Source organism: Carassius carassius, chromosome 2 (genome assembly GCF_963082965.1).
Source record: "Carassius carassius chromosome 2, fCarCar2.1, whole genome shotgun sequence".
NCBI classification, from domain to species: Eukaryota; Metazoa; Chordata; class Actinopteri; order Cypriniformes; family Cyprinidae; genus Carassius; species Carassius carassius.
In genome coordinates, this window is record NC_081756.1 from 23903220 (window position 1) to 23917893 (window position 14674).

At 37.4% G+C, this 14674-nt stretch overlaps 1 protein-coding gene across 5 annotated transcripts in view; it reads right to left on the minus strand.

Annotated features, from left to right (window-relative positions):
* LOC132106832 (CUGBP Elav-like family member 1) overlaps nt 1–14674 on the minus strand; it is a 36875-nt gene that overhangs the window by 13783 nt on the left and 8418 nt on the right. For 4 of the 5 annotated variants that reach the window (XM_059512879.1, XM_059512888.1, XM_059512861.1 and 1 more), the window contains exons 3-8: nt 8696–8818; nt 3489–3676; nt 3093–3175; nt 2727–2775; nt 2303–2437; nt 192–271 (exon numbers count right to left, since the gene is read on the minus strand). In XM_059512879.1, coding sequence (XP_059368862.1) covers nt 192–271; nt 2303–2437; nt 2727–2775; nt 3093–3175; nt 3489–3676; nt 8696–8799 — 639 coding nt within the window. In that variant the 5' untranslated portion in view covers nt 8800–8818. The remainder of the gene's footprint in view (nt 1–191; nt 272–2302; nt 2438–2726; nt 2776–3092; nt 3176–3488; nt 3677–8695; nt 8819–14674) is intronic. The other variant, XM_059512898.1, reaches the window with a different exon arrangement.

The following is a 14674-nucleotide window of genomic DNA, read 5'->3' on the forward strand; positions in this document are numbered from 1 at the left end:
AAAACATTACAAAAAAACTTACTGATAATACATTTGAATGGTAGTGCAACGTCTATACAAGAAATATAGAAACAATACTTTGCTGTATACTATGCACTGAGGCATAGGCATTTATAATTTCTCAGACACAGGAATATTAAGCTGAAACGCACAAATGCTGTGCGTCTGTGTGTGAATGTGTGTGTGTTTACCTCCATGGTCTGTGACTGGTGCATGGATTTGATGGCAGACTGGGCCATCTGTCTTGCTGTGAATGTGACGAAGGCACAGCCTGCGGACACAGATATTACAAGAACGAAAGCAGATCACAAAAGGACACCAAGTAAACTTTGGATAGATCACAGGTAAACAACAGCTAGAAACTAAGAGAATAAAATTACCAAACAAATGATTAAATCAACCACGCATATATTTTCAGTTTGTTGCATGCAGTCATGGTTATTTAACTTGTGATATCAGTCGCCATGTTGAGTCTGGGATGAATGAAGGCATTTATATTTGAGCCGACAGGAGCCAATCGAGTCTCATTATTCTCTGATGGGGTGTGTCTGCAACTATTAGTTACGCAAAACACTGCCTCTGAACTTAAATGAGAGTGAGAAGATCGAGCGGTGAAAATTTACATCATGTTTATTAGCTAAATTCATTTTGTGCGCTAGAAGTCAAAACATTCACAGTACTGCCTCTATTGCCGTATTTGTGTTTATCGTACCTAATCATGTGTGTTAGTGTTGTCACGGTACCAAAATTTCAGTATTCGGTACCGATACCAGTTAAAATCCACGGTTCTCGGTACCAATTTCGGTACCAAAACAAAACACAAAAATATGCTAATTAAAAAAAAAACTTATCATCACTAAAAATAAAACCAATGCCATTCTTTATACTTATTTACAATTGTGTTTAAAGTTCTTCTACAAGTCATATAATTATGAAAAACAGTAAACAAGTTTCACCCAAATTTAATTTGTCTTTTAATTTATGAAATTTAAACATTTTATTTTTTGGTAAATAAAGTGGATTTGCTATTAAAATTAAAACATGGAAGAAATATTTTGTGATTAATTTTTAATTAACAGTAGTAGCAGTATCACATACATTTTACAAAATAATAGTAATATTTCTAGCACAATGCCTTTATGTAAAAATGAATTTGTAATGAATGCATATTTGTCATTTATCTGAACTTAAGACTGGTGGTGATGCTTAAGACATTTTTGTTCATTGAGGGTTTCTGTAAAAAAAAAAAAAAAAATAGTAATAGATCATAATAATTATTATTAAAAGATAATAATACTACTAATTCTACTACCATACTAACAATATACAATGCACTATGGATTGATGAGCTGCTGGGTTCATGAATATTAATCACGTTGTCTGCGTTCGGGCGAACTGATTTGCTGAAATCAAAACAGGGATGGTAATAGATGAGCGCCAGCCAATGAAATTGCCATTTGCGCATTAGCTCCGCCCACTACCAGAGAAACCGGCATATCTTCTGCTTGTTCGAAAACATGAATATTTCTAAATGAACTCCATTATTTTGACAGGAGAAGACAACAAAGAATATAGTTTACATGTAGCATGTCGATTCAGCGTGGTAAGACTCTCGCTCTCTCTCTTTGCATGTGTGAGAAACAGAGCTATCAGCAAAGCGGCGGCGAGTCGTGCTCCTTCACACAGAGTTTACAGTTCGGCAAATACCATAGACAGTAAAAGAGGCAAATACGGGTGTACTGTGCGTCCATTGAGATTAATTGAAAAGTACAGATCGCTTGATGGAGAGAGAACTCTGAAGCGCTCAGCCATTGGCTAATAAATTTATTTTCACTCGCTGAACACTGACTAACATTATACATAATTTACTCGCCCTTAGGTAAATTTATTCACATATGCGAGTGATTTACTCGCAATGTAGAGGCTGTTTTGATGGTTTTCCATGAATACCTTTAAATTGACACTGGTTTTACTCAAATGAAACGGTAAAATGCTTGTTAAGTGACTCAGAACAGTTCTGGTGATGTTGTATGTCCTCATTATTGCAAGCGTCATGCGCTTCAGTCTATGTAGTAAACAAACCATTTACAGATACTGGTCCATATGGAGATTTGATTTGATTAATTTATGCTAACCTTGACAAATTCCGTGACTGTCCATATTAAAATGTAAGTTTCATTTTCATGACTGGATTTTGAGATTCCGTCCGCGTGTTCTGCTTCGCAGAAATCATAGCACTGTATGCATCCAGAACCGGCTGTGGCTGGTGGTAGTGATGATATAAATGTGTTTGAGTGCTCACCACGGCTGAGTCCGTCAGGGCCTCTCAGTATGCGGCTCTCCTCAATTTGACCGTATGGAGAAAACATGAGCCTTATGTCATTCTCATTGCACTTCTTTGAAATCATTCCAATAAACAGCTTTCTATCTTCTATCGCTGAAACACAAGGAAAAAAAAAATGTTATGGCAAGAAAACCTCTGCGCAGCTGTATGACAGTCACTGTGGAAGAATAAGATTGTTGATTTTTTTTTTTTTTTTTTGCAGAAACGTATTTGAAAATGAGCCATGACTTGGAAATCTTTTGTAACATTATCAGTTTATCGTATCCTTGCTGAAACTTAATTGTTTCTTTCTTGTAAAATAAAAATCTGACCCTAAACTTTTGAAAATTACTTTATATGAATGAGGGACTGTCATAATTTGTGGTAAATTAAAGTTACTCACCGTTGTTTTTCTCACTGTCTGCAGGCTTCATCTGTATGGGATGATGCATCTGTACACACCCCGAGAGAGAGAGAGAGAGAGAGAGAGAGAGAGAGAGAGAGAGAGAGAGAGAGAGAGAGAGAGAGAGAGAGATATTTGACTTATCAACACTGACATTTTCCAGCCACCATAAGAAATCAGCTGTTTAAAAAAGCTTTAACAGTTCGACTGGGTGTACTGAAAAAGCTTTTATAAAAGCATGTCAATATGTGAAGATTGTATGCATTTTTAAGAGCAATAAATAGTAAAGGCCAGATCATCTGACAACACACAAGAGGATTAATGGCTGACCGATATAATAAAAGAAAAACTAGATCCTTTTCTCACCCCTGGAAGAATCTTCATGTTGTGAAGGGCATTTTGTGCTTCTAACGCAGATTTACGGGTGTAATATGTGACAAAACAACAACCTGCAAATGCAATAAATGGCCGGTGAACCAAGTCCAAGATGACAACATTTCCAATGAAAACAATGTTATTAATGAACCCAGTTCCAAATCCTAGTGAGTAGCATTTTAAGGAATCACTGGCACGTTTCTAAGGTGAGAAGTATTTCTTCTTACCTTAGTAATAGTAGGCTACTTAATTAGGCTGCCATCTAAAACAACTTGTTTTCAGGCCGCTTTGCATATATGTGTGTGCTATCTGCTCACTAGGTTTTGGAACAGTCTGTAGAAGTCTTGAGAGTGACCGACACAGAACATGTCTCAATCTGCAGTGTACCTTTACTCTGTGGGGGGTTCTGACTCCTGTCCCGAAGAACATTGATTTCATAAACTGCACCATAGGGCTCAAACAGCTCACGCAGCTGATCCTCTGACCACGTCCGAGGGATCTGACCCACAAACATCTTTATAGCATCAATGTCAGGCTGGTCTGGGTGGTCCAGAGACCCATTCATCTTCTTGGTTCTACAAAAAGAAAAAGAAAAACCTGTGTAAAGAGTCTTAAGGACACAACCCTCAATGTCTCCAGTCAATCTGAGAAGTCTTAAATGCAACCCAAAAGGAAAAATGCATGCAGCAATCTCTAAAAGACTAAAACAACTTGCTTCATTTACTAGCAGAGCACCAGTGTTAGACTGACACAGTATATTGCTCAGGCTGATTAATCTGATAATGTTTGTTGTTGAGAGACTGCGCTTTTCTTTGACAGAAAACCGTTTCCACTTGGTCAGCTTTGCCAATAGATACTGCATTTTCTGTTCTCAGGATGAGATGAGTAAATGTCATGCAAAATAAGTGTTCATTTCAACAACTGTGCACATCTTATTTGCCATGACAAAATAACTTTCTGTAAATGTTGGTGCAATTTATGTGAATAAAATAGTAAATGTTGCAGAAAAGTTGTACAGACTGTGTATAAGTATAAAATTGTTATTTTATAAAAAAAAAAAAAAAAAAAAAAAAAGTTGCTGCTGCCTCGTGCGTTAAAATTTTGCAATGTGGAACAAAGTCATTTTCTGTGAATGTGGGAGATTTGTGATTCATTAACCACCATAGGTCAATAATTAGAAAAATAACAGCGCAGTAAGCAGAAAACTGCCTGTGCTACAAATAAGTGCATTTATAATGACGACAGTACATTAAAATATTAGACCAGTTTGCATTATCAAGCAGCATAACAAGCAATTTCAAGCAGCTAAAAATAACTGGAAGCCTATGACACCAAAAGCCACACACATTCAAATTACAAATGACCTCATCCGCTCTAATCTTAAAAATAAGATGGATACTGGCAACTAGCAGTGCAAGCTAGAAGAAAAAAGGGTGCTAAAGCATTCAATGCATGGTCAATTCTTCAGCCACTATATGAAGCTCAAACAGAAGAGTGAAATCCATGCTCAAACATCTATAAACAGTCAGAAATGGTGGGTCAAGGGGGGGCGTGGTTTGATGATGAAAATGACACACACACACACACACCTACTATATTCACACATACATATATATAAGGGGTGTAACGGTTCACAAAATTCACGGTTCGGTTCGATACAATACACTGGTGTCACGGTTCGGTTCGGTACGTTTTAGATACAGCAAAAAGAAAAAGTTGGCAGATAAATTTCCTTGATTTTTAAAAAATGTTTTATTTATTAAAACTAACAAAGTATGTTTTTTTTTTTTACATTGAACAATGATGGAGCTATTTTTTACCCATCTTCTATGGTGTTTTCTTAGCAGCATACTGTATAAAACAAAAACAGCTCCTTATAAAAAAAAATTAAAATGTTATATTAGTTATGAACAAATACAAAGATGTAACTTTTTATATGGAACTCTATAACTTTATATTGAGTGTGTTTTTACTCAATTGGTTCTCTATATGGCTTATGTTTTTTGGAACATAAAATAATTTCTGTCTGAAATGGGCTCGTGAAGGAATATTGTAACAGGGCTCAATTACATTAAGCATGTTCTGAAAAACCTACGTTTTCCACTACAGAGTAAGGCGCTCGCTCACTCAGTACGCGCTGAAGGCTCGTTGCAAAATGGCTAATGCGTTTAACAGACCAGAAATAGAAGATCCTCCAATAACCAACAGGTCTGGTGTTTGGGTGCACTTTGGATTCCCTGTAAGCTATAATGGTGATGATAGAATCAATGGTAAATAGTAAGGTCTCATATCCGCGGCTATAACGTAAATGTAGCCTACCAATCGCTGTGGTGATGTATTTTGCCCTGTTTGAATCCGTTGGAAATGTCTGTCTAAATGCTGCGTGGATAGTTTGTTGCATGTATGTTTCTCCTTTTTTCCGTCTTTTCCCAGATACTGACACACTAAGGTGATGTCGGCGTAAATGAGTTGACATGTTTCAAGTATTCCTGCTGGTGTACCCTAGATGCAACATATCGTTGTTTTTTTATCCACCACTCTCTTGCCATCACCATTATAGCTTAGAGGGAATCCAAAGTGCACCCAAACACGAGACCTGTTGGTTATTGGAGGATCATCTATTTCTGGTCTGTTAAACGCATTGGCCATTTTGCACCGAGCCTTCAGCGTGTATTACTGAGTGAGCGAGCGCCTGACTGAGTAGCCTAACATAAACATATAAGTTGGTGTTTTTTTCTTCTTCGGGGGTGTCAGGGGCGTTGCCTGTTACGTCGTTTGGGTTATTGGGCTACCTTGTTGAACGCATATTATATTTCACAATTTTTTTTATTCTCCAAATATAATTAATTAGTCCAACGAACCGTTCGGTCCATAATGCGTACCGCGTACCGAACCGAAAGCCTCGTACCGAACGGTTCAATACGAATACGCGTATCGTTACACCCCTAATATATATATATATATATATATATATATATATATATATATATATATATATATATATATCTCCAAAGTCTGTGATTAAATGAATTAGAAGACCATCTTTATTTACTGCTGCTTAACAAAGTGGAGTGTGAGGGCGAGCAGTGATGGACGTCACTGACAGGCCTGAAGCACTGCTTCCTCACTCTCTTTAGCAGCTGCTGATCAGTGGAGAGACAGACCACTTTAAGATAAACACAGCATTGTGCTGCTGACAAAGAGCAGCATTAGCCAGCAGCTAAAAGTCAGATTAATGGTGTTTATCGATGCAAGGACTAGAGCTAATAAATCCTTTTTTCCAGCAACCAGAACTTGTTCAGACAAGCAGATAACACAGATTCTCCAGAAGATCATTCAATCTGGAGCCAAAGGATCATTGGGTGTTCATTGGGACAAAACCATTTTAGGATTGGATATGATTTTTCTTGTGAACTGACCAGTTACTGACTACAGTGAAGAAGCCATTACACATCGGACACAATTTTGCAGCACACTGGAAACAGAAATGGAAGAACAATCTAACATCTAGGAGATGAGACATCTTTCCTATTGCTGCAAATTAACATAAATACCATATGAATGCTGCCTTCAATATGAAGCCTATTTAATAGCAACAATTAACTTTTTTCTGCATTCCTTGCACAATAATCAACATACAAACAGAACATAGAAGACAATTTGCCATGGCAGAGTCAGCAGTTTCCTGCCCCGTTCGTTCCTGGTTAAATTGTTCCCAGTGAAACCTCACACAAACAACCCTTAAGGCTTTAATAGAACAAAACACTGGAACACATTATTGTGAAATGGCCAAGAATTAAAGCTTACATTTCATATGTAAACCTATAAATAATACATAATAATAACAGACAGGGGACAGCCACTCAAAATTGTCAAGCAACAAGTGAAAACTAGGGATTCACCTTTTCTAAATTGTAAAAAAAAAAAAAAAAAAAAAAAAAAGTGAGAAATATTTCTAAGAACACACCAAAAAAGCATTTACAACCCTTAAATCATTTTAACCATTCTACTCTTCACATTTTTAGGAAAGACACTTCCCTTTGTTTAGGCAGCAGTACAACGTCTACATTTCATTCTCATCCTGTAGTATTGTCACTTTAGGCCTCTAATGGGCGTTAGCTTTCACCTCCTGAATGAACCCTGAATCACACTTGCATGCACAAAACACCTGACATTTACAATCACTGTACTCTCAGCTCTGAATAAAAAGCAATCAAACCAGTTAATCACTCATAAGATTTAACAAACCAGATAGATGAATACAATTAAAAATACAGAACATTCAACCTTAAGAATTTAAGGTATAAGTGTGTAACCCAAATCAAGTTACACCAAGCTAAAATCAAGTCTGTACTCACACCGAGTTGGAACTCAAACTGCAATGATCCACCATCATCTCTGGCAGAAAATCCAGTTTAAAGGAAGCCATTTTCTTCAGCACTTCACAAGTCAGTAAGTCTCAAATGAACGCTGACGGAATCCACAAGAGCTGACTTTCTCACACTTTAAACACTAAAACAGCCACAGCGACTATCCGTCAAGTACGTCTCTCTCAAGGGTCAGTCATAAGTGACATGGGAACAGCTGGGTCATTGATGCTGATCAGACCCCACAAAACTCAAATCGGCATGGAGCAAAGAGAGACAACAATGAGGCTCGGGACTGTGCTGGATGACAAACACAGGCCGTAGCTCTGGTCACTGGGCTGGGACTGAGGATTAGGATGGGCCCAACAGGCCACTAAAAGCTGCACCCCTGCTCCCACAAAGGAAAGTGCTGATGGAGGGGGACTTTTTTGTGAGTTTTTCTCTTAGCAAAGCAGAACTGAGTGCAGTGTCAGGTAAATAAAGTGTCAGATCGATGCTGATAAGCGTGAGTGAGCGGCAGGAATGAATGGGGACGGGCAGCTCTATGGTAATCCCTGAGCTGAAGCACCGCCAGGACACAATCAGGTTCCAGCAGCGGGCCATGAACAGTACACTATTCCAGCATAGAGGGGTGACGGAAGGGAGGGAGGAAAAGCTGCTTAGGGTCATGCGACATGGGTCGTGTTATAAGCTTGCAGTCAAAGGCGACAAACAAAACAAGCCACAGACAGGCTGAGGTCCACTATTTGGCTTTGTTTAGCACAAAAACACCATTATATGTAACAACATAACAAATAGCATTCTAACAACACATTCAGTAATCGCTTAATAAACCTATCCAATATGCTGATTCATTCCGAAGGTAATGCATATAAATTATATATACACAGCAATATATTAAAGAACACCCTTCGAAAAGAGAAAACTAATGTAGCAGCGGTTAATCAGAATATAATCTGTTATTAAATTTTCAATGGTTTGTCAGACATTCAAACAGGCCATGACATCATTGCTAGCCATGCAGTGACATCTGGTGGGCTATGGGCATGGTTACTGTTTAGAAAAAGGAGAAATTTAAAATGAAGAGCTATTTTTTTTTTTTTATTCTCATTCCAGCTTCAAAAAGAAGCTGCTTGAAAGATTGGTTTCTCAGGCAGGGAAAAGTTGCAGAAGGAGGGTATCCTCATACCCCTGGGGTGAAAAGACATGAAGTGTATGTGTTCTTACCCGCCAAGGGCAGGTACTTCCACAGCAGGAAGGGAAAGCTCGCATTGAGGTTGCCCGTGCTGCGCTGTGGTCAGGTAGAGGGCTTCAGCGTCGAGGCTATCCATCCAGTGCCTTTGTCAAACGCTACAGAAACACACCAAACATTACAGGACACACACATCAGACACACATAAACACACACACAGGTAAACGCATACTGGAAGGGAAAAATAACAAGACAGAATAGATAGCATGCAAACTGCATGTCACAAAACAGCATGCACACAGAAAACACGTATGTAGGAGAATAAGACGGCACTTCCTGGATGATCCGAACATAATCATGTGAACGACAGACTATTAGTTGAGACGAAGCTGTTCTTCGTTACATTGGAGGAAATCAGTTTGAGGCTCAAATGCAAACGTTTCTCATAACGAAAAGAAATAAAAAAAACTTCAAACAGCTAGAAGCTCGTTAAACATTGTTTTATTTAGGTTAAGCCTAAAGTATACATACCAGTTTACTTTTAACAAAGAGAGTTAGTCAACAGAGGGTGTATCACTGTTGCAAAACTGTGTCAAATACTCTTACTCTGCAAAACATAAAGTCTTACATACCCACTCTATAGCGAAAAAAAACGTCACATATCAGATCTGTGATCAAAGAAACTATAATTGATACAGCAGTAACATAATATTAGTGTTTCGAGTAAACACATTCTGTACAGCTTCGCAAAATATAAACATGAACACGGGACCAAAATAGGATCTCAGTTACAAAAGGGACAATAACCTGACAGCCTATTAGGTGCTACATTTAAGCTACTTAAAATATATATTTTTAAATGTAGCCAATAATGTAATCTGTACATTTAACATGTGTCAAAGTAAAAATTTCCCTTAATATAACCGCAATACTAAGAGGGTTTTAAATAATAAAGCGACAGAATTAAACTTAAAACAGATAAATCTACATTAACTTGAGGGTGCGCGATCTGAAGATTTTATATTGTGATCGATCTTGAAGATGTCAACAATCTACTTTTCAAGTGCATCGTTGAGATCGTGATCTTTTATGTCTTCAAAAATATTTTAAACTACAGCAGTGATTGCCTACTAGATGCGTTACTGTAATTAACCTGTTAACTGTCAATCACATTTTTGAACATAGACTTGAAAGTACATGATCCAAACCTACATTTTTATAATTCATAACTGAAAACTTTTTGTAACATGATTTTGATGTACCATTTTCATGGTAATGCAATGTTTGAATTTAAAATGGGTTTCAAATGATGAATTTTGAGAAGTTTTCAAGTGATATATAATTTCTGATGATTTCTAAAGTGTGAGAGAAAAAGGCAACAAAGACGACTTTTTTTGACAAAGGTCAGAACTCCTGTTATGATGTAGGTTTTTGGGGTGCACTCTTGCCATAAATGAATCTATTACTTTTCCTACATCATTTTTAACAAAAAAAGATTGGTAAAATATCTATTTAGGAGTCTTAGACCTTTCCAATGATATATAGTTGGTCATGACTAGATTAGGATTTAATTGTAATATAGTGAAGTAAACAATCAGAAGCAAATGTCAGAAAGACAAGCCGAATTGAGGCTGCTCTCGGCGGATACATGATCACTGAGCTCCCGCTGATCGCGTGGAGCTCACGTCTCCGAAATCAGCGAAACACATTTTTAAATAGGTGCTGCCTTTATAAATAAACAGCAGATTTGAGATTTAAACAACTACATTCTTGCCTGAAATACTTTTAAAATTACATTTCATGACACAACAGTAATATTTTGAAAATGATCCGAATAAATGGTGGTTGAAATCACAATGCTGCGTGAACTCAACCAATCAGGATGTTTAGCGCCCAAGTCCCACCCCCAAAAGTTCCGGAACTTTGAAAAAGTACCACCTCGCCAGCTGGGACTTTCTGAGGGGCAATTTTTTTTTTTTTACCCGGAACTTTATTTAGTTCCTGGTTCCTGCGGTGGAAACACAATGAGTACCAGCCCAAAGTCCCTAGTTCCTGGGTAAAGTTCCTGCAGTAAAAACGCTGCTTATGTGTGGTGACATTTGAAAAACAATTCAACATTAGCTAGCAGTAGTAGTGTGATTAATTACATTTTAGTTTGAGTTTTGATTTCAATAAAACGATTTTTCTTAGCCATTCCTTTAATTTAAAGCGATGCGCTTTCACCGTTTATTAAAATCCTAATAAAGTCCAAATTGGTCAAATCATGTCACGTGGCTGTCGTGAAGTGCAGTCTACTGCGGGACATGCTTTGTGATGCAATACTGAGTTTTAAATTGTGCAAATAGATAATGTCCATAGGACTCCGATCATGGATCGTGATTGTGTGTTATAAGATCATGATATGATAGTTTAGGAAAAATCGCCCATCCCTACACTAAATACACCTTAAACTAGAACAGACCCTAATATAACAGAGAGAGAGAGAGAGAAAAAAAAAGCACTTAACTACAGATTTGAATCATGAATTTTTTTTATGTTTTCATTCACATGAACCATCTGAACAAAATTCACAAGAAAGAACTAGGGCTGGACCAGAATATTTGATTATTCAAATATTAGTTCGGTGTGTTGGCATTCAATTTTCAAATTTGAGATTTGAATAATCCTTTTTTTTTTTTTTTTAGCACCTGGCATCCCAGGACTTTATTCGTGCTTGACATTTTTTTTTTTTTACTATCAGGCCGAACAGTTCTAAGGACTGTCATGTACAGTCACTGTTGTATTTCCACGTGAGCCAGGTACGACGCGGCACGATTACAAATTGTTCTCGTCGCGGAATTCTCTGCAGTGCTTTTAGAGTGCGTGACATCGCCATTCTGGTGCCTGGCTACTGGATTCTCCATAGCACGCTATTTGATCAAACAGCCAAGTAAGTTGAACAGCTACACTACGTTCAATATAAAAAAAGAAGAAAAATTTCTAAGACAGTTTGGTCTGTGGAGGAAACATTTGCGCTTCTTGATATTATACCAGTCGTCGCCTTCTGTTTATTTTATTTTTAACATCAAGAGTTGTGTCTTTTACTTTGTTCAATAACACAAAATATCAGATAAAAAAAATAAAAAAGGAGTCCCAAAAACAGAAATATCTGATCATCGTCCTTATCACTTGTTTATATTACACAACAACTGCAAAATGAAACCACCACAGTGGAAAATGAAACCATATTGATGCTGACTGGCCCGGATTGAAACTGGTTCGGCCCGATAGTGGAAAAGCGGCTTATGAATTGCTCATGAGTAAACATCATGATTAGTTCATCTGGAAGAGAAGGCAAAAATGCCTAAGACCTCAGCTGTGTGGGAGCACTTTAAATTGCTTGAGGACAAGACAAAGGCAGTGTGCCAGATATGCGAACTGAAACTGGCCTCCCACAACAGCACATCAAGTTTGAAAAAGTTCTCCAAGTAGTATGCTTCTAGTATATTGCTGGTGTAAAAAAAACGAGCTGCTTTTTTCCTTCATGTTGGTCAGTAATTTTACACATGATAAAAATGTGCACTAAATTGACTTAAAAAAATACTTGAAATTAAAGCTTGATACCTGAAAAGTTACACTACTTCTAAACTACAGTACAGCTCCCAAGCTACAACTAGTAGTGCCGTTAGTTTTGGTTAGATACTCTCCCACACTGTTAGGGCCCTAAAAATACATGTCTAATAAATTAAAATCATGAAACTTAAACAATTTAACATCAATTTATTAAAAGTTTAAATGTTTAGTTTTCTCTCTCTTTGTTTTCTTGTTACCAAATTCTCAGTTTTAGCATGTCTAATTATTTGAATGAATAAAACCAACTTATTCAAATTTATTCTTACCATTGCCTTATGAACATTTGTGTGTGTGTGTGTGTGTGTGTGTGTGTGATTACATTTTTCTGGTTATCAAATGTAGGCATAAAATATATAATCAAAAATCATTAATTTAGTTTATCTTTAAATTAATGAAAATTAAACTATTTTTTGGCAAACAAAGAGGATTTACTATTAAAATTGAAACATGGAAAAAATTGTGTGATTATACCATTTCAGTTTAGTAGTAACATTTTATTGTTTAACCCGTTAACTAGATCCCCCTTAATGGGACTATGAACTAACTTGAAATTGCAATAGTTCCTGACTTCAGTGTGCTACACACACAATTTGGGTGTCTTTGGAAAGAAGACCCTTTAGGCTTTACTGTCCATCAGTTGATAATGCTCAAAAAGATAAAAAGTTATAGACACTGAAGTGCCTTAAAATATATATATTTTTTATTATTTCATATAAAATCACAAGAAATCAGTCCGGGAGCAATCCAGAAAAGTAATGGGTTGAAAGTCACGTCTCATGAGTTTCTATTTCAAATCTAAAGAAGATACCATAAAAAATGAGACTCCTGCTACCATTTTTCTGAGACTACATCTATATATATTTCACTAGATATTATAAAATTATTGTCCACCTGTGATTTTATAGAGTATCTTTTGCTGTTGAATTGGAGTGGATCGGTATCAGCAGTTCCTCCGAATTTTCAGTATCGGATCTGAAAAAATGGTATCGATGCATCCATAGTATTTATTGGCTGCAGTCTCTTTAAAACCAAATGCACGGACCTAATACTGACACACATCTGGTTTCTTTCTCACCTGTTTTTTGTTCACTTAAGACATAACTGACTGTGTTTACTAGAATACTTGCCAAAGCAGGTATTTTAACACAACTTTGTGTGTATGCTATAGAGAAATCATGCAGTGTCTGAATTGTGCCCCTCTCTCTCCGCCGCTGTTGCACACTCCCAAAGCGCACAAGTTAAAACTGCTTGAATGTTTAAACTGGCAAGAAAAAACATGTGCAAATGATAAACTTTCACTCTATGATGGTTAAACTTAACAGTTAATCCACGAATTATATGCGTGCCGAACCATGGGGCCTGCACCCCTAGATATGACGCTAGTTTTACTCAAATGAAACGCTAAAAGGCTTATGAAGTGACTCTCAGAGCAGTTCTGGAGATGTTATTCATGTATTTATGTGCTCATTTAATGAGATGAAAGTTGCTGAAATCACCCTTCAGTAAGTGTAGTAAACAAAACCATGTGTCTGCACTCCTCAAACGCAGACACGCAGAACATGCGAGATTAATATTTAAATAGTTTTTTTCCAGCCTAAAATTTGCAGATACTAGTCCATATACGTAGACTTGATTTAAATGTAATGATCTACTTTTGATTAATTCATCCAAACTTTGGCAAATTCCTTCACATTCCCAGTTATACAGTAAATTCAGTTTTTATGACTGGATTCCACGATTCCATCTGCGTTTTCCACATCATGGAAAACAGGGCCCTATACTGTGCACATCAATGATTTATCATCCCTTTAAAAAACGCATGCCATGCAGCAGTAATGTGGCTTCTGACCTTGGAAGCATAGCGAGAATGCTCCGGGAAGACCATAGGCCATGCCATGTTTTAATAACTGCTGAGTGACTGTGAGGCTTATTCATGGACTGTCTATGTAAGGCAGTGTTATAGGCCTTTGGGGTGGTGGGTGGGCGGAGGGTGGTGGGGCAGAGCATACGGTCAGCGCAGTTCATCTAACAACAAACTCGCTCTCGAACACTGGCACAGAAAGACAGCATGGTGGACAAATGGACTTATACTGAAGCATCTGGAACAACCCAGCAGCTGAGAATACAACACACACACACACACACAGCTGACTGATCAGACCGAGGGTATAGATGGACAGTTACAAGCCACCCATCAGTCATTCATTATGAAGCATCTCAATCCTGTTTCTCTCTGTACAACTACAATAATTACAACTTGTACTACTACATCCTGATCACAGCAGCACTCTGTGCCAGCGGTTCAGAATACCAAGGATCATAAACTGGTGACCTACGCACACAGCTCACTCACGGTCCAAAACGGAAGGTCACTTCATGGCAGAAAATAAAACAGCTATAGT